This window comes from Saccharomyces eubayanus, chromosome II (genome assembly GCF_001298625.1).
Source record: "Saccharomyces eubayanus strain FM1318 chromosome II, whole genome shotgun sequence".
In the NCBI taxonomy this organism is placed as follows: Eukaryota; Fungi; Ascomycota; class Saccharomycetes; order Saccharomycetales; family Saccharomycetaceae; genus Saccharomyces; species Saccharomyces eubayanus.
The window spans coordinates 225476-245125 of NC_030977.1; the positions used below are offsets into that span (position 1 = coordinate 225476).

The 19650-nt window shown below is 37.1% G+C and overlaps 8 protein-coding genes and 1 non-coding gene across 9 annotated transcripts; 4 read left to right on the forward strand and 5 right to left on the reverse strand.

Annotated features, from left to right (window-relative positions):
* The first annotated feature begins 43 nt into the window (after positions 1-43).
* Positions 44-125, forward strand: DI49_0177. The gene has a single exon. It is a non-coding gene; the product is annotated as a tRNA-Ser (tRNA).
* A 585-nt stretch (positions 126-710) lies between these two features.
* Positions 711-8198, forward strand: UTP20 (Utp20p; the record flags this gene model as incomplete). Its single annotated transcript, XM_018363427.1, has 1 exon — positions 711-8198. The coding sequence occupies one exon, from the start codon at positions 711-713 to the stop codon at positions 8196-8198; it is 7488 nt and encodes a 2495-aa protein (XP_018223556.1).
* A 288-nt stretch (positions 8199-8486) lies between these two features.
* On the reverse strand, positions 8487-8885 carry HTA2 (histone H2A; the record flags this gene model as incomplete). Its single annotated transcript, XM_018363428.1, has 1 exon — positions 8487-8885. The coding sequence occupies one exon, from the start codon at positions 8883-8885 to the stop codon at positions 8487-8489; it is 399 nt and encodes a 132-aa protein (XP_018223557.1).
* Positions 8886-9597: 712 nt separating this feature from the next.
* Positions 9598-9993, forward strand: HTB2 (histone H2B; the record flags this gene model as incomplete). The annotated part of the gene is made up of 1 exon (XM_018363429.1): positions 9598-9993. One exon carries the CDS (start codon positions 9598-9600, stop codon positions 9991-9993), a length of 396 nt encoding a protein of 131 aa, XP_018223558.1.
* Positions 9994-10259: 266 nt separating this feature from the next.
* Positions 10260-10574, reverse strand: ECM15 (Ecm15p; the record flags this gene model as incomplete). The annotated part of the gene is made up of 1 exon (XM_018363430.1): positions 10260-10574. The coding sequence occupies one exon, from the start codon at positions 10572-10574 to the stop codon at positions 10260-10262; it is 315 nt and encodes a 104-aa protein (XP_018223559.1).
* A 2308-nt stretch (positions 10575-12882) lies between these two features.
* Positions 12883-15225, reverse strand: NTH2 (alpha,alpha-trehalase NTH2; the record flags this gene model as incomplete). The annotated part of the gene is made up of 1 exon (XM_018363431.1): positions 12883-15225. One exon carries the CDS (start codon positions 15223-15225, stop codon positions 12883-12885), a length of 2343 nt encoding a protein of 780 aa, XP_018223560.1.
* Positions 15226-15665: 440 nt separating this feature from the next.
* On the reverse strand, positions 15666-16526 carry RER2 (ditrans,polycis-polyprenyl diphosphate synthase; the record flags this gene model as incomplete). The annotated part of the gene is made up of 1 exon (XM_018363432.1): positions 15666-16526. One exon carries the CDS (start codon positions 16524-16526, stop codon positions 15666-15668), a length of 861 nt encoding a protein of 286 aa, XP_018223561.1.
* A 250-nt stretch (positions 16527-16776) lies between these two features.
* On the forward strand, positions 16777-18198 carry COQ1 (trans-hexaprenyltranstransferase; the record flags this gene model as incomplete). Its single annotated transcript, XM_018363433.1, has 1 exon — positions 16777-18198. The coding sequence occupies one exon, from the start codon at positions 16777-16779 to the stop codon at positions 18196-18198; it is 1422 nt and encodes a 473-aa protein (XP_018223562.1).
* A 136-nt stretch (positions 18199-18334) lies between these two features.
* GPI18 (GPI-anchor transamidase GPI18) lies at positions 18335-19636 on the reverse strand (the record flags this gene model as incomplete). Its single annotated transcript, XM_018363434.1, has 1 exon — positions 18335-19636. The coding sequence occupies one exon, from the start codon at positions 19634-19636 to the stop codon at positions 18335-18337; it is 1302 nt and encodes a 433-aa protein (XP_018223563.1).
* Between the last annotated feature and the right edge of the window lie 14 nt (positions 19637-19650).

Here is a 19650-nt window from a genome sequence, read left to right on the forward strand (position 1 = left end):
GTGATTTATATTAGTTTTAGTTTACTTATTCTTAATAATAAAAGGCAACTTGGCCGAGTGGTTAAGGCGAAAGATTAGAAATCTTTTGGGCTCTGCCCGCGCAGGTTCAAATCCTGCAGTTGTCGTTATTTTTTAAAACAGTGTCCACACATTTAATAAATACAAAGCCTCAGTCTTAACTTTTTTTGCCATCATTCCTTTTATAAATAATCGAGGGGATGCCTTTAGTGACAAGGCAAGTTTGAGTAGCACGGGAGAACAATCGGGGCGAATATATCAGCAAAGCTGCGTGGTTGCATATTTATTGGAAGTATATATAGCTTGAGTTCCTTTGATATATCAGTTTGATGTCAAGATTCTACAGTACCATTTGTAGAGTGGGAATAATGGTGGATATTTATCTGGCTCACTTAGAGGCTTCATGTGTTACTTCCAAGCTCTCCTTTTACAGACGCGGTTACATTGTACACTATACACAGTTACCCTGATTCTATTAAATGAAAAATTTTGAGATGTCTTCCCGAAAATTTTTAGCGATGAGCATTGAAAAATTGCCGTTATGAAATCTGGCATCATAGATAATCTTGGTAATGCTGTAATATAAGATTCGAAAATAAAGCAAATTCTCTCTATTAGCCTATACTTCGTTCTGTTTCATTGAGCATACTAGCTATATTTTGAATATCAGCTGCACACTGTTCACTGAAAAGATGGCAAAACAAAAGCAAACCACAAAATCGTCCAAGCGATATAGATATTCCTCCTTCAAGGCCAGGATCGATGACTTGAAGATTGAACCAGCTAGAAACTTGGAAAAAAGAGTTCATGATTATGTTGAATCATCACATTTTCTTGCTTCTTTTGATCAGTGGAAGGAAATCAATTTAAGTGCTAAATTTACGGAATTTACAGGGGAAATAGAACGTGATGTTCAAACATTACCCCAAATATTATACCACGATGAGAAAATTTTTAACTCTTTAGTTTCATTTATCGATATGCATGACGAGTTTTCTTTGCAGCCGCTATTGGACCTCCTAGCTCAATTCTGTCACGATTTAGGTCCTGATTTTTTGAAATTTTATGAGAAAGCTATCGAAACTCTAATAAATCTGTTAGATGCCGCTATAGAATTTGAGTCGTCGAATGTTTTTGAATGGGGTTTTAATTGTTTGGCTTACATTTTCAAGTACCTTTCGAAATTTTTAGTTAAGAAATTAGTATTAACTTGTGACCTTTTGATTCCATTATTATCTCATACTAAAGAGTACCTTTCAAGATTTTCAGCAGAAGCATTATCCTTTCTAGTGAGAAAGGCCCCTGTCCCCAACTTGAGTGAGTTTGTTAGATCTGTTTTTGGGAAATTAGAAGGAGATAATGAACAAACTAATATTTACGAAGGTCTTTTGATATTATTCACTGAATCCATGACATCTACTCAAGAAACGCTACACTCTAAGGCCAAGGTAATCATGGGTGTTTTGCTACAGGAAGGTTTGGCGAAATCATCTACAGAAAGATCTATTTCATTACTGTCGGATATTTGGATGAACATTAGTAAATATGCTTCCATTGAAAGTCTGCTTCCAGTCTATGATGTCATGTTTGAGAAGTTCAACTACTCGCTTGATACCACTAATATCGACAGAATAGTAAAAGTATTGGCAACGATCATTTTTTCTGAAAGTGGTAGAAAAATTCCCGATTGGAACAGCGTCACTAGCTTAATTGAAAAATTAATGAATGATGAAAACAGTTCTTCGCTCTCACCTGATAACGTAGCGTTCCTGTTTGCCGTGTTTCTCCGTAATAGTGATGTTAAAACTCTAACTCAATTTCACCAAAAATTGTTCAATTACGCTTTGACAAATATCGCTGACCATTTTCTCGAATTCTTTAAATCTGCATTAAAACTAAACTATGAAAGAGTGCTTTCATTTAATGGTTTGAAATTTTTGCAGCTATTTTTAAAGTCAAACTGGGAATCACAAGGAAAGAAAATCGCACTGTTCTTTTTAGAAATAGATGAAAAGCCTGAACTTCAAAAAATAATGAGCGTTACTTTCCCAGAAGAGCTCATTTCATCCATCAGAGATTATTTCGTCACCGTAGAAGAAATTAAAGACTCAAATGATCTTTTTGAAATATATTGGAGAGCCATCATTTTCAAATTCTCAAAATTACAAGATTCAGCTGTTATCACCTCTTTACTTGCACGTATTTTTTCAGCATTTCCAACCCCAGACAACTTCACCAAAGATACAGTTGGTGCCCTATTGAGAGTGTATTCCAAGGGAGACGAAGCTCTAGGACAAAACTTATTAAAAAATATTTTGGAGAATTACGAAAACTATAAGGACAGTTTAGGCTTTGTGAGCGGATGGAATCAGTTATTAAGTAATCTCGACCCTTCAAAAAGCGTAACAGACCTACCCCCACAGTATCCAGAGCTACTGTTAAACCTAACAGACAATCTGGTCTTACCCGATGGGAAAATCCGTTACGAAACTTTCGAATTGATGAAAACATTAATGGTTTTACAGGATATACCAGTACCTGATCTTCTTTCTTCATGTATGATTATCGAGCAAATACCTCTTACGTTACAAAACGCCAGGGATTTGACAATCAGAATTAAGAATGTTGGTGTTGAGTTTGGAAAGACTAAGGTAGATAAACTAACGTCCTCCTTTTTTCTTAAGTACTTGTTCGGTCTTTTAACTGTTAGGTTTTCTCCTGCTTGGACCGGTGTTTTTGATACCCTCCCTAATGTTTACACAAAAGACCAGGCTCTCGTTTGGAGCCTTGTTTTATCGTTTATCAAATGTCCTGAAGAAAATAGAAAGTTGGACTACTACGAGCCTCTACTTGAAGACGGCCCAGACGCAATTTTGTGGGACTCTAGTGTAGTAAGATTAAGAGATACTATTGATTCGTTCTCGCAAGCTTGGTACAAATATTCTACCCAGAATACAAGCATCATAAGTACGACTATTGAAAGACGGGGGAATATCGTTTACCCAGCCTTAATCAGAAATCAAGCTCTTAAAGTTATGCTATCCATTCCCCAAGTTGCTGAAGCGCACTTTGCTGATATCGCACCTTTTGTTTTCACTGATTTCAAGACCTATAAGGATGAAGAAGACATGGAAGATGGTACTGAACGTGTTATTACTGGCGCATGGATGGAAGCGGATAGGAACTTGTTTTTAAAAAGTTTAAGCAAATTCAAAAACATAAAGAATGTTCACAACGCAACCGAGTTACACGACCATTTGATGGTGCTACTAGGCAGTCGTAATACGGATGTTCAGAAGCTTGCATTAGACGCTCTCCTCGCTTACAAGAATCCGACTTTAAATAAGTACAGGGACAATCTAAGGAATTTGTTAGATGATACTCTATTTAAAGACGAAATCACAACGTTTCTAACAGAGAATGGATCTCAAACTATCAAGGGCGATGATGAGAAGGTAGTCATGCCTTATATTCTTAGGATTTTCTTTGGTCGAGCGCAAGTTCCTCCTACCAGCGGACAGAAACGAAGCCGTAAAATTGCCGTAATTTCTGTTTTGCCAAACTTCAAAGAAGTTTATATCAATGACTTTTTAACTTTGGCTAGTGAAAGGTTGGATTGTAACTACTTTTTCAACAACAATCATCAAATAGATAGCTCGAAGGCCATTTTAAAAACTATTAGACGCATGACTGGTTTTATTAACATTTTGAATTCTGCACTATCTGTTTTGAGAACGAATTTCCCATTACATACTACATCAGTGTTACAGCCATTAATCTACTCGATTTCTATGGCATATTACGTTTTGGAGACTGAGAGCGCAACAGAGGTACATTTAAGAAAAATGGCAGCAAATTTAAGGCAGCAAGGTCTAAAATGTTTAAGCAATATCTTCGAATTTGTTGGTACTACGTTTAATTGGCCTGTAGCTATGGACAGTATTTTTGCTGTTGTTGTTAAACCACGTATTCCACATTTTTCCGATGAGAATTTACAACAACCTTCTTCTTTGCTACGAATTTTCCTTTATTGGGCAAATAATCCCTCCTTGTACCCATTTTTGTACTACGATGAATTTGCAGCTGCTACAGCATTGATGGACACCATCTCAAACGAACACGTCAAGGAGACTGTCATTAGCCCCATTCTCGAAGCAGCGGATGCAATTATTAGGGCACCAGTAAATGACGATCGTTACGTGGATTTGGTAACTCTGATTTGCTCATCTTGTCTGAAAATACTTCCTTCGTTATACACTAAACTTTCTGACTCCAACTCAATTTCTATATTCCTGGACTTACTAATCAGTATTATTGAGTCGGACTTCATTCAAGATGATGATGTTAGAAGTCATTTAATTAGCTCATTAACATCCATACTGAAAGGAAAGCTAAGAAAATTGCACGAAAACGATACACAGAAAATTCTGAAGATATTAAAACTTTTAGTGTATAACTACGATTGTTGTTGGAATGATATCGAAGAGCTCTATAGCACCATATCCTCTTTGTTCAAAACTTTCGATGAGCGGAACCTGAGAGTTTCATTGGCAGAGCTCTTCGTGGAACTTGGCAGAAAAGTGCCAGAATTAGGGAATATTTCGAAGTTAGTTGCCGAACTAAATTCGTATTCTTCATCTCGTTTGCATGAGTATGATTTCCCTAGGATTTTATCCTCCTTCAAAACGCTTATTGAAGGTGGCTATAAATCTTATAGTGAGATGGAGTGGTTGCCTCTTTTGTTTACCTGTTTATATTTTATCAACGATAAGGAAGAGCTTGCGCTGAGAACAAACGCATCGCACACTATGATGAGATTTGTTGATTTCATTAATGAGAAGCCTGATTCTGATGAAGCCAAAAAATCAGTTTCTATGTTAAAAGATATCCTTTTACCCAGCATAAGGGCTGGTTTAAGACAACCTGTTGAAGAAGTTCAGAGTGAATACATATCAGTTCTATCATATATGGTAAGAAATGCCAAATATTTCACAGACTTCGAAGATATGACCGTTTTGCTTTATAATGGTGATGAAGAAGCGGATTTCTTTACAAACATCAATCATGTTCAATTACATCGTCGTCAAAGAGCCATCAAAAGGTTAGGAGAACATGCGTGCCAACTCAAAGATAACAGTATATCCCACTATTTAATTCCAATGATTGAACATTATGTATTTTCAGATGACGAAAGGTATAGAAACATTGGGAATGAAACACAACTAGCAATTGGAGATTTGGCACAACACATGAGCTGGAACCAGTACAAAGCTCTTCTTAGAAGATACATTTCTATGCTGAAGAGCAAACCCGACCAAATGAAGCAAGCTGTACTATTAATTGTTCAACTTTCAGTTCCGTTAAGGGAAACTCTTCGTACTGTAAAAGGTGAGGCTGAGTCAAAGTTTGCTTTGAGCAAATTTCCTTCTAACTTGGAGGAGCCCACTAATTTTATTACGCAAGAATTGTACCCTACTCTTTCAAAGATTTTAGGAACAAGAGACGATGAAACCATTATTGAAAGGATGCCTATTGCTGAGGCCCTGGTCAATACTGTATTGGGGCTTTCAAATGATGACATTCTCAATTATCTTCCAAGCATTTTAACAAATATTTGCCAAGTTCTAAGAAGTAAATCCGAAGAATTAAGGGACGCTGTGAGAACTACCCTGGGTAAAATCAGTATTATTCTGGGTGCGGAGTATCTTGTTTTTATGATAAAGGAGTTAATGGCCACGCTAAAACGTGGTTCTCAAATTCACGTATTGAGTTACACTGTCCACTACATATTAAAGAGTTTGCAAGGAGTTTTAAAACATTCTGACCTGGATCCATCTTCCAGCATGGTTGTTAAGATCATCATGGAGAATATTTTTGGTTTCGCTGGTGAAGAAAAAGATTCTGAGAATTACCACACAAAAGTGAAAGAAATTAAGAGTAATAAAAGTTACGATGCCGGTGAAATTCTAGCTGCAAATATCAGCCTGTCAGAGTTTGGTACATTACTTTCCCCTGTGAAGGCTTTATTGATGGTCAGAATTAATTTGAGAAATCAAAATAAACTGAGCGAGTTATTGAGACGATACTTGCTGGGTTTGAATCATAACAGTGATGCAGAGTCAGAAGATATTCTCAAGTTCTGTCACCAACTTTTCCAGCAGTCAGAGGTGAGTGAATCTATACAGAAACCGAAGAGGAAAGTAAGAGCAGAAGTGGACGAAAAAGAGGAATTTTTCTTAGTGAATTTGAACGCGAAGTCATATACCATCAATTCACACAATTCTCTCTTAGGTAGCACTTTACAAAAATTTGCTTTAGATTTGCTAAGAAGCGTACTAGCAAGACATCGCTCCTTTTTGACCGTGTCCCACTTAGAGGCCTTTATCCCATTTTTGAGAGATTCGTTACTTTCAGAAAATGAAGGTGTGGTAATTAGCACCTTGCGTATTTTGGTCACATTAATCAAATTGGAATTTTCTGATGAGTCTAGCGAAATCTTCAAGAACTGCGCCAGAAAGGTATTAAACATTATTCAGGTTTCTCCGTCCACTTCAAGTGAATTATGCCAAATGGGTTTGAAATTCCTTTCTGCTTTCATACGTCACACTGATGCAACATTGAAGGATACTGCCTTGAGTTACGTTTTAGGAAGAGTCTTGCCAGATTTGAACGAACCAAGCAGACAAGGTCTTGCCTTCAATTTCCTTAAAGCACTTGTTTCAAAGCACATTATGCTACCAGAACTTTATGATATCATGGATACCACAAGAGAAATCATGGTCACGAATCATTCAAAAGAAATTAGGGATGTTTCTAGAAGTGTCTACTATCAATTTTTGATGGAATACGATCAAAGCAAGGGCCGTTTAGAAAAGCAGTTTAAGTTCATGGTGGACAATTTACAATATCCTACAGAATCCGGTCGTCAATCGGTAATGGAGTTGATTAATTTGATTATCACAAAAGCAAATCCTGCTTTGTTGTCAAGACTATCATCTTCGTTTTTTTTGGCATTAGTCAACGTCTCCTTCAACGATGATGCGCCAAGATGTCGTGAAATGGCTTCAGTTCTACTTTCTACAATGCTTCCAAAACTTGAAAATAAAGACTTAGAAATCGTTGAAAAATACGTAACAGCCTGGTTAAAGCAAGCAGAGAATGCGTCGTTCTTGAACCTCGGGCTAAGGGTTTATAAGATTTATTTGAAAAGTGTTGGATTTGAGCATAATGCTGACCTAGACGAATTTGCTATTAAGCGTATAAGATATGTGCTAACCGATACATCTGTAGGATCAAAACATGAATGGGACTTGGTGTACTCAAGTCTGAACACATTCTCGTCCTATATAGAAGCGACAGAGGGCGTGTACAAGCAAGATTTCAAAGACATATGGGATGGTGTCATCACATGTTTGTTGTATCCACACTCTTGGGTCCGTCAATCTGCGGCAAACCTCGTTCACTTGTTAATAAACAATAAAGATAAGCTGGAGGTACCATTGACCGATTTGGAAATTCAAATTATCGGCACAAGAATTCTTCATCAACTAGGTGCACCTTCTATCCCAGAGAACCTTGCTAATATTTCAATGAAAACGTTGGTTAATATTTGTACCCTATGGAAAGATGGCCACACGCCATTCGTTATGGATGCTTCGAAGGAAAATGAAGGAGAGCCCAGGTACGCTACCGCGATTGATTTTATGATCACTCGAATCGGTGGTATTATTAGATCAGATGAGCACCGTATGGATTCGTTTATGTCTAAGAAGGCATGCATTCAACTACTGGCCTTATTCGTTCAAGTCCTAGACGAAAAGGAAGTAATCGATGAAGGTGAAAAGATATTATTACCTTTATATGGTTACTTAGAGACTTACTATTCAAGGGCAGTTGATGAAGAGCAAGAAGAACTACGCACTCTTGCCAACGAATGTTTACAAATTTTAGAAACTAAACTACCAGTTTTTGAGTTCACAAGAATATACACTGCTGTCAAAAAGACAGTATTAGAAAGAAGAAAGGAAAGAAGATCCAAGAGGGCGATTTTAGCTGTTAACGCTCCACAAATTTCCGCTGATAAAAAGTTAAGAAAACATGCAAGATCCAGAGAAAAGAGAAAACATGAAAAGGATGAAAACGGATTTTACCAAAGACGTAACAAGAGGAAGAGGGCATAAACTTAAGTAATAATAGCAACATATATAACATGTACCATAGTAAATCAAACCTTATAATTTCAAAGGCTAATCATGCTGACCCCATTTCAGTAAAAAGTACTCGATTATTCAACATATTTTAATTTTTTTTTCTTATTAAAAGTAATTACTATACACTGTATCTAATAAAATGACACTATATATAAAGCCATCAGATACATAAGACACCAGTCTTCCTCATGTGACTTACTTTAAAAACCCTAAATGACAAGAATGTTTGTTTTGCTTTGTTTTTTTTCTATTCGTTTCTTATAGTTCTTGAGAAGCTTTGGTAGCCTTGGCAGACTTCTTTGGCAACAAGTTTTGGTGAATGTTTGGCAAGACACCACCTTGAGCAATGGTAACGTTACCTAACAACTTGTTCAATTCGTCATCATTTCTGATGGCCAATTGTAAATGTCTTGGGATGATTCTGGTCTTTTTGTTATCTCTAGCGGCATTACCAGCCAATTCTAAGATTTCGGCAGCCAAATATTCTAGGACAGCAGTCAAGTAGACTGGAGCACCAGAACCAATTCTTTGGGCGTAGTTACCTCTTCTTAGTAATCTATGCACTCTACCGACTGGGAATGTTAGACCAGCCTTAGCAGATCTAGATTGAGAAGCCTTAGCAGCTGAACCAGCTTTACCACCTTTACCACCGGACATTATATATTATATTTGTGTTTGTTTTGTTTTGTTTTTGATCAACTTACTACAAGAAAAGATAAGAATTATATACAAGTAAAAGAAACAATAAATGTAGAAAACCAACCAGAAAAGAGATTGTGTAGTCAAAAGAAAAATCCAAACATATAAAACTGCAAATAGGAAATGTATAACGGTTTCGAAAACGTTTAATCCTTCACATTTATATAGAAATCATCATCATTGTTAATCCTCGTACTGGCGCCAGTAGTTAACACACAAAACAATAGAAAAGAACTAGCGTGTCGCGTTTATTATAGCTCTGCCATCGCCTGTTCTACGAAATTCGCACCCTGTTGAGAAAAAGTGGGAACGCCATTCGCGTTGACTATGCCCACCGCTTCGCCTATTAACGCGCTGTTCCGGGAATTTCTCACCGGCCTACAGGTCACGAGCGCTAACTGAGCTGCTGGCAAGTCAAGTCGCGCTTGCAAAAACAGTCAACAAACGACGCGTAATGCAATTTCAGAGAGCCGCTTGTGGTATATAAGCTAATGGGACTGGTGTTTCGTGGAACAGGGATATTACACTGGTGGCCTATATATACACACTTGTTAATGTCAAATGTATTTCTTTCTTATTTATATTTCTTATTCTTCTTTTTTTCCTCATATCAGGGTCTTTTCTACATAATCTATAAAACTCAACCAATATCTACAGAAATAACATAGACATGTCCTCTGCTGCCGAAAAGAAACCTGCCTCCAAAGCTCCAGCTGAAAAAAAGCCAGCTGCCAAGAAAACTTCTACTTCTACCGATGGTAAGAAGAGAACTAAGGCTAGAAAGGAAACTTACTCCTCTTACATTTACAAAGTTTTGAAGCAAACTCACCCAGACACTGGTATTTCTCAAAAATCCATGTCTATTTTAAACTCCTTTGTTAACGATATCTTTGAAAGAATTGCTACCGAAGCTTCTAAATTGGCTGCTTACAACAAGAAGTCTACTATTTCTGCCAGAGAAATTCAAACCGCTGTAAGATTGATCTTACCAGGTGAACTGGCTAAACATGCTGTTTCTGAAGGTACTAGAGCTGTTACCAAATACTCTTCCTCTACTCAAGCTTAAGTCAGTTTTTCTCAGTTCTAGTGCTTTAGTTATGTTATTCTTTTTTAATTGGTGGCATTTTTTATATATTGTAACATTAGGGTTCTGTTACTTGTCCAGATATGATTAGAAAGGGATCTAGTCAATCAGCCTCCTCAAGGGAGTTGTATAATGTACATATAACTTTATAAACGAAAAAAAGAAAAAAAAAATAATAATTTATTAACAAATCGTTTCCTCGAATTCTTCTTGAAATATATCCTATACAGTGCTAGTATTTGAGTACTTCATTGAGATATCTTTTTTAAAACAACATCGATTTTATCTTGGGCAGTCTGATGTTTATCATTTCTAGTTCCAACACGAATATCAGTGTGAACTCTGACGTACCCCTTTTCATGACCGTATTCATGAATTTCACCGATCAAACCCATCACTTCATCCCAAGGCCCTTCGATTGTGGTACCGGCACTGTGTAAAGTACTTTTTAATGGACTTTCTCTTATCTTTTTTTCAATTAACGCAACAAAGTCAGATATACTGGCAGAATTGGTACCAACAGGTACCATACAAACATCAGCTAAACAAAAGATCTTGGCCATGTTTGAAACTTACTATTTTGTAGTCTAAAGGGTTAATAGTGCAAAGAGAGCAATGAATGTTAATGAGAATCTTATTTTCCTTCTTTCTTCTGAAGATGTCAGCGAATTTCGTCAATCGTATTCTGTTTTTTTCACGGGGGTGAGGCTTGGCGTGCCTGGAACGATACTTAAAAAAAGGAATTTAATAGAGCAATACAAGTCAAGTATAGTTAGATATTAAGGAAGAATAGAAAGTTTATGGTTTATGTTTTAGCTAACAAGTGAACTCTAAATGTTATTTAAATTTTGCTGTGGATGTTTTGTCTAATTTTAAAAATAAAGATAGAAATTCAGGTGTTCCACGTTCAGGACCCTTAATTTCATAAAACATATCTATATTAATCAACAAAAAGTAAATTTAAACAATAGAAGTAGGCATTTAAATACAAGTTGGCCAAGATAGATTCTGGTTTTTCAACAAGCGTCTAACAAAAGTGATCGTCGGTTTTAATGACAGCCTATGGCTCCTTAAATAGGCCTGAGGTATTTTCTGCGGTCAAATATGCGTCTTGACACTTGTGAGGCTGATCTTTTATGTAAGCATATAAAGGTGGTTTTTTTGTATGCATCTAAAACTTTTGGTAGTAGTTCGTACATTTCTTTCACCCTTATGCAAAATCGATATCAAATAATAGTAGTGGCTAAATGTCTCTTTATAATCCTTTTAACATATTTTTTATGCCTTTTTCTATTGGAGTGTAAGATAATAGCTCGAAAATGCAGATAACCTTCTATTCATCGCTTTGATACTTTTAAAATATGGTAAGATTAATCGTGGATTATCGAATTAAATCACATATGCTCCACTGCTTGAGTCTGTAACCCTCTAGTGTTTTGAGTTTCATTACTGCTCACGTACTTTTCAGGTGGAGTACTTACATTTTCATTTATTATCAATTTATGTTTATATTTATATTTGTAATTGTATTCATGGTTTACTACTCTAAAGATGCGTAAATAACAAAATCAAAGTTTATAAATGCAGTCCCTTATCTATGCCTTTTCTAAAAATGATTCAAGTTCATTGAAGTTAAGAAAATGTCCTAAAAGTAGGTGCTAGCCAGTGCACCTTGGCTTACATTTTAAGAAAACCTAACCTTTTAGTTGGAACAAGATTCTACTATCGTTAATCTATTACTATTATATACGGTGTTATAAGATAACATAAACTACAAGACCAGTAAGTTAAGATTCAAAATGTCGTCGAAATTAATGGAAGCTGAAGCGCATGGATTGATATTGCAGTAACATCAATGAATATTAACATAAAAGAGAGGAACAGAATCATTTATGACATTATGCAAACTTGCAGAATCCTTTCTGTGGATTCCTAAATCCATGAGGAGAATCTCTAGTATAATCTTTATACATAATAATATAACATTATGAATAATTGAATCCCAAAAATCATCATACAATCCTCGAGGTCAATACTTTTCACTCTATATAATGAAAACCATAGTGAACTGTCGCCATAGAGTAAAAAACCTGATCTTTTAGGCACAAACAACCAAAAAGATTAGGCTTTCTTTTCGTATGAATCTAATAACTCACGTGCAGTATTTAAAAAACATTTTTAAATCTGTATATATATTTGAAATAATAAGCTAATATAAGTAAAAACATATTTATATATATTTTATGTATTTTGTTTCCGAAAAGGAAATATTGTTTTCAAGATAATCTTAGTTTCTATTCTCTGCAATGGTTTCGCCAGGAGTTTTTTTCTCCAAGCGGAGCGAGCGTCTTGCCCATAGCCGCCCGCGTTTAAATCTGAATTTCAAGCCTGTTGAAAGAGCGTTCAGCTAAATAATGGAAAAGCTTAGTCATTACTTTCTTTCCAAGCAATTGCAGTCACTTTGCGAGACAGAGTTGGCTTAGTACTTAGTATGAGTCTTTTGCTGCAGAAAGAAGATAGTATTCTAGTAATTAGAAAACGATATTGTAAAAGCTTTACTATAAAGCATATGATTTCAAGTTGACTTCACAAGTTACTTCTAAAAATTGTCATTCGATATCAGAAAACTTTTAAGCTCAATGAAGGAAGGGGCTGAATCGGCTTTTTAGAGAAAGTGTCGATTGGTTGAGGTATTTCTACTATTGTATACTATAAAATATCTAAAATTCAACTCTTCAGTAGTCGCAGCTATAACATATTTTTTTTGCAAAAACGAACAAATCATCACGAGATAACTTTTCCGCCTTATCTCCGTCATCTGCACTAAAAAGAAGGACATAAACAGACACTAAATTACATATTTTTTTCTAGTCAAAGGTAGTATAGTTTTTTTTCAGATGGTTTTAAACTATTAAAAAAAGGTAATGGTGGGCTACAAGCACCAAGAGCTCTTCTAGCATGATTATTCATGTATTTTAACCCAAGCAAGTAACTCGTGTTTACCCAGCCAAAACCTTCTGTAGCAACACCTTTGAAATCTGCACCTTGATTACCATATTCCGCATCGACACGATGCGGGTCAGTTCCCCTTGTCACATCATATTTTTCTACTACCATTCCGTTATAATCAACGAAAGCTTTTGTGATCATGTACAACCACCTATAAGCTAGTCTTGTCGCTATTTGTTCATAGCCGTATGAGGACAAACCTTTCCATGCCAATATTTGGTGTGGTGCCCAACCGCACGGATAGTCCCATTGTCTAATTGGCCTATCAATGGATATAGGGCCCCTTGATTTCTCTGTGCATGCAACTAGTCCTCCAAGCATCTCCAATTGAGGGAGCGCCTTTTCAACTATGATTTTTGCTTGCTCATTGGTAGCAAGACCAGCCCATAGACTCCAAAATGTTGTAGCTGATTCATAGGAAGTTCTGCATTTTAGTTTAATATTATAATCAAAGAAGAATCCAGATTTTTCGTCCCACATATACTTGTTAATACTATCCTTTCTAGTTTTGGCCAATTTCCGCCAATGCTTAGCATCAGTAACCGTTCCATCATTCTCATCAAAGTATTCATCATCAAAGTATTCCTCGATAACATTAGCAATATCGATTTCGTACTTATAAAGTAAAGAGTTCAAATCAATCGTTGCTAAATATGCACATACACCTTCAAATCTATAGGTTGTGTCATGTCCCGACTCTCTCACAGCACGATCGTGTAAGAAAAAGGCGTCCAGCTTTGGTTCCTTTATTGTACCGTCATTATAAAGCTTTCTAAGGTTTTCCAAAGAAACATTATACTTTTCAGCGTATGGTAACAATATCGTATCAAAATGGGCAGGCTCAGTTTCTGGGGGGATACCTATACCATCAGGGTGGTAACAAGAAAGTCCAGTAATTGGATCTAATCTAGGGGTTGACATCCATACGCCTTTATATTCTTTAATAGCAGCCCTAAATGCGCGTTTCAGAAATTGTATAGCGTTTGGGTTATTCTTACCTCCGATTTTTTCAAAGATCAACAGGGCCATATCAGTAAGAAACGGGGGTTGGGATCTGCAAAGGTAATAACTTCTATTAGCGTTCAAAATCTTATCGTAATGGTCAATTTCAAATATGAAATGCTCTACCATACCTCTTGCAATATCAACTTTGTTACTTTCTAAGAGCCCCAATGCCATCAAATACGAGTCCCAGCCATACAATTCATTGAATCTACCACCAGGGACCGCATAGGGGTAGCCGACCAAGGATCTTTCACCAGTAGATGGATTGACATGCTCCTCCATGGCCAATGCCAACAAACCGGGTGTATCGTTTAATGATTTGACGTATTCTGGGGTGATATGTTTTGGCAAGTACTCGACTTCGAGCTTTAAAGACGGATTCATTTGAGATGCTTGAATGTAAAATTCGTATTGATCAGGACAATTATATGGAACATAAATTCTTGGATTTTTAGCGCCTGGTGTATCTATTTTTGAGTCGCGAGCAATTTCTGCAATATTGTACAAATCGACTCTTCTTGTTAGACTATTCCAAAACTGATTCGTTATCAACCTTGACAATCTATTAACGGGATTTTCGTTTATACGTGCCTCATCCAAAAATATCTGGTGTCTTCCGAAACTCTTTGCTATGGTCAGTTCTTGCAACAGATTAGAAAGCATATATGTTCCTCTGATGTTAACATGTTTGAAACCGTTGGAATTTGCTGTTCCGACTTTGATTACTTTGGGACCTGTATCCTCTATAGTGATTTGGTAGTTCCTATCTGTATCTTCACTGGCCAGCAACTCATCTAGAGCCATATCCACATTATCGATAAAGAACTTACGATTGCGTTGACTACTAAGAAAACTATCGTCTTCGGAGCCCCTTCTTTTCAAGGAATAATCCTTCATGTCGTTCTTAAAATCAGAAACTTTATTGAAAACACTCATCGTTCTGGTTCTGTTTAGTCTGTGAGGTTTTGGCTGCTTTCTTGGGTCTGTTACCGGACCGTAATAGACATCTGCATTACAGAATGGGTCAAAATATTCGTGCATAGAGGACAACCGCCGATGATGCCTTCTAGTACCTTGTTGCCCCTCTTCTTTCAATGATCGCTGTTCGGGACCATTTGAAAGGGGCTCCACCTCATCCTCACCATCATCGACATCGGGTGGTGGGTTTATTTCTGTGACTTTTGGCAAGAATTCTACCATTATTTCAAACTATTATGCAGGCTCCCTTGATATATTAATTGTAGATTTGAAGCTGCGTCAAACGATATCTAACAAGGGGAGAATAAATAAATAAGACCAGATGTAGGGCTCCAATTCTGCAATGAAAAAAAGTCTTCGCAAACTGGGGAATATAGAGCGTATACTAATCATGTATGGCCCAAATTAAAACCATTTCTATCGGAAGTAGTCATAAACTCTATCCGCTTTTTATATAGTTCAGTGAAATTGAAACGCCGTTCGGGAAAATTTACATTTTCAAATTACCCCGCGCGGAGATTTGCATTAAATTCTATAAAGATGCATTAACTTCATTTGGTTCGTCATTATTAACTAATTGTTCGTTTATCGATTCGTTTGTATTGATTCACTGTTCTATAAATATCTATGTCATGTGAAAAACAAAACAAAACGCGGAGCCCCTAGTTCAACTTCTTTTCTTTCAAGTCGACGGAGTCCTCGGGTGTTTCTCCATCATAATCCCCTTCTTCCAATCTATATTCTTTGTTTAAAAAGGATTTGTGGAATGAGAACTTTAATAGGATCCATGCCATCCGTATGGGCCCGAACTCTGGCCATAGGCAATCTAATAGTTCAATGCGCACGCCCTTATTGGATGTCTGCCATATTAAAAAGTCACTCAATCTGGAAATACCACTCGTCCTGATCAACAAGTCTAAAGGTGGAACTCCCGCAGTATAGAGATGCGATTCTAACGTACTTTCATCTATAATAGCACCCTTCTTATGTTCGGCAACGGTTTCTTTCATGGCGTGTAAAATTTCATCCCTGCCCGTGTACGGGAAGCAAATGTTTAACGTGGCTCTCTTGTTGTTCTTCGTGGCGTCTACAGCCACTTGAACATCTTCCAACAAGGACTTATCCAATAATGAAAGATCGCCAATGACTTTAATGCGCACCCCGTACTTGCAAGCCAATTCTCCACGCTCTGTGAGTTGTCGTATTCTTTCGTGCGCTAAAGTCATTAATGATTCAACCTCACGTGAACTTCTTTTGAAATTTTCAATAGAGAACGCAAACACAGTAGCCGTATCTACTCCTGCCTCGTAGCATAGTTCCAGGATCCTACTCATACTGACGAACCCGGCCTCGTGACCCTCTTTGAGAGCCATCTCCTTTTTTTTGGCAAATCTTCTGTTCCCATCCATAATAAACCCAACATGTTTAGGCACACAATTAGACACACGCAGTGTGCGCGAGAAAATATTTTTAGTCCATTTAAGCACAAACGAGTGTCCAGGTATACCGCTAACCGTCTCCATACCTTCTTTACTACCGGTGTCTTACCTATTAACGCAGTTTCAAGCTCTATTGAAACTTGTCATTATTACGAAAATTTTTCTTTTTTTCCATTTGAGATTTGTTGGCATCTTCGGGAAAGAGCCCGAACGAGGGTAACGGGCTTAGGGGTTTGGAACATTATTAAATTAAGATATAATATTATCTGTCGAGATCCTTGCCATATATACTAGCGGTAAATGCCAATCGGGTCAAATTGAGTACAATAGAAGTATGTTTCAAAGATCCGGGGCTGCCCGTCACAGCAAGTTACTTTTGCCTCGAAAGTGCCGTTTTAAATCCTCATTTGCAGTCGCTCTCAATGCAGCCAGTAGATTGGTAACTCCCAAGATTCTTTGGAATAACCCTATTTCCCTAGTCTCGAAGGAAATGAACACTTTGGCGAAAAACATAGTCGCTCTGATTGGATCTGGCCATCCGCTGCTTAACAAAGTTACTAGTTATTACTTTGAAACAGAGGGGAAAAAAGTACGTCCTCTATTAGTCTTGCTACTATCGAGAGCGCTTTCGGAAATCCCCTTAACAGAAAGAAACCATTTGAAGATTGACCGTGCAGATGTTCCTGAGGACCCAATTTACTCCAAGCCGGGCCAAAATCAACTCTTTCAGCGTCCCGTAAGTAGTATTTCGCCACTTCATATACTTCACGGTATTAAACCACTAAATCCCCTGACGAAAGGTCCGGAACCTTTGCTAGAAAAAGCCTTCGATAAAGAAAGAGGCATCTTACCCAAGCAAAGAAGATTGGCAGAGATTGTAGAGATGATTCATACTGCATCCTTGCTTCACGATGACGTTATCGACTATTCCGATACAAGAAGAGGAAGGCCAACCGGCAACGCTGCTTTCACTAACAAGATGGCTGTATTGGCTGGTGATTTTCTCTTAGGAAGGGCGACAGTATCAATTTCGAGATTGCATAACCCTGAAGTTGTGGAGCTGATGTCTAATAGTATTGCAAACCTTGTCGAAGGCGAATTCATGCAATTAAAGAATACATCCATCGATCCAGACACAGATACTATTGAAAATGGCCATAAACTGCTTCCGGTTCCCTCTAAGAAACTTGAAGTTAAAGAGCACGAATTTCGTGTTCCAAGTCGTCAACAGGGACTACAATTATCTCATGACCAGCTAATAGAAACTGCGTTTGAGTATTACATACACAAGACATATCTGAAGACAGCTGCTTTAATTTCCAAATCGTGTAGATGTGCCGCTATATTATCTGGTTCAACACCAGCCGTCGTTGACGAATGCTATGATTTTGGTAGAAATCTTGGTATATGTTTTCAACTTGTAGATGATATGCTTGATTTTACAGTCTCTGGAAAGGACTTAGGCAAACCATCAGGTGCAGATTTGAAACTAGGTATTGCTACAGCTCCAGTTTTATTTGCATGGAAAGAAGATCCGTCTCTTGGTCCACTTATTTCACGTAATTTTTCCGAAAGAGGTGATGTTGAAAAAACCGTTGCTTCTGTCAGACACCACGATGGTGTAGCCAAAACGAAAGCACTAGCAGAGGAATATAGAGACAAAGCATTACAGAATCTGCGGGATTCTCTTCCTGATTCAGACGCTCGTTCAGCCTTAGAGTTTTTAACTAATAGTATATTAACAAGGAGAAGGTAGAGCTTGATATTTTTAAAAAGCAAAAAGTATGGAAACGAGAGGCTCATAAATATCACACACTATTCTATAGTTCTATATGTAAATAATTTTTAATTCTAGAGAAAAATGAGGAGGAAAAAATGCATGTTCTATACAATTAGGCAGGCGGTAAGAATGCAGCGAACAAGACTGTTTGTAAGGGTATCCAAAACGCAAGCCAATATATGTAAAACTTAACTATTTTATCGTCACCCTTTGGATTGTCCATTTGTTCTGGTCCTGAGGTCTTAACCAATCTATCGGCCAAGTACCAAAGGTGTAATGGTATAAAAGAGGCTATACGGTTTAAAATCTGGACGTGAGCAAAAAGACATACCATGATAACCAAGGATCTGGTAATCCATACTAGGGGCTTCAAATTGTAGGATGGGTAGATTTTGCTAAAATATATGGAGGAATATGTCAAAATAATAATATTCGGTATAGCCAACAAAAAATTTGGAATGTTATTTGGGGTCCAATATTTCAAAAATCCGACTCCCCAATAATGGCCCTGGATATAGGAATACAGAGAAGTCTTTGTAACGAATAATCTTGGTAATAATTGAGATGTACACCATTCACCTCTTTGGGGGCAGAAGGTATTGTACGGTAGGTAATATTGTTGATATATTAAGGCGGAAAACATTAGTAATCCTGACAACAATGGAAAGCAAATTGCTTTTACAAATTTCCTATTCTTTGTGAGCTCAATTAGGTCAAAAACGAAATATATCCCGAGCAAAATACAGTTTGAGCGATTCAGTGATGCTAAGGTGAAACAGGACATGCTGATAATGGAATAGGAAAACCAGTTCCTCCATGGACAATCAAATTGACCGGAGACAGGTATGGAGATGGTGCACTCACGACACCAGATACCGACAAATGCTAAGAAAAATGATAACGGTTCAGAATATATACTAGTTAAAAATCCAGCGGCACTAGTTAGAGAAAATAATAAAGATGTCTTTTTAGCGATACTTTTGGCAAACCGTGAATGCTTTTTATTTTGGCTAAAAGTTCTTTTCGTTAAGAAATATAGAACAATTGCAGATGAGTAAAACAAGACATTTTCCATTACGACCGCAACTTTTAAAACATGATAAATATTTTTATCATTATTTTTGACGATCAATCTTATTAGGGAAGCCCAAAGCTGAGAAAATGCGTATTCGTGCTCAAATTGAGGCTTTTCGTCTTTAGAAGTCATATTCTTGATAAAGAAAACGGCATCCCAGGATAACAGCTTATTCCAAAAAAATTTGTTCCAATAACTGTTGATCTCATTAGGAGAAGTGCATAGCTCATTTAATAAAAGTGATGTAGACGTATCGAACTGCCTTACTGGAGTAAGGAATACTAACAGGTACTGCAGTGAGCGAAATAGTACAAAATATAGAGTTAAGCCTACTAGCATCGTTTATCTGGTCT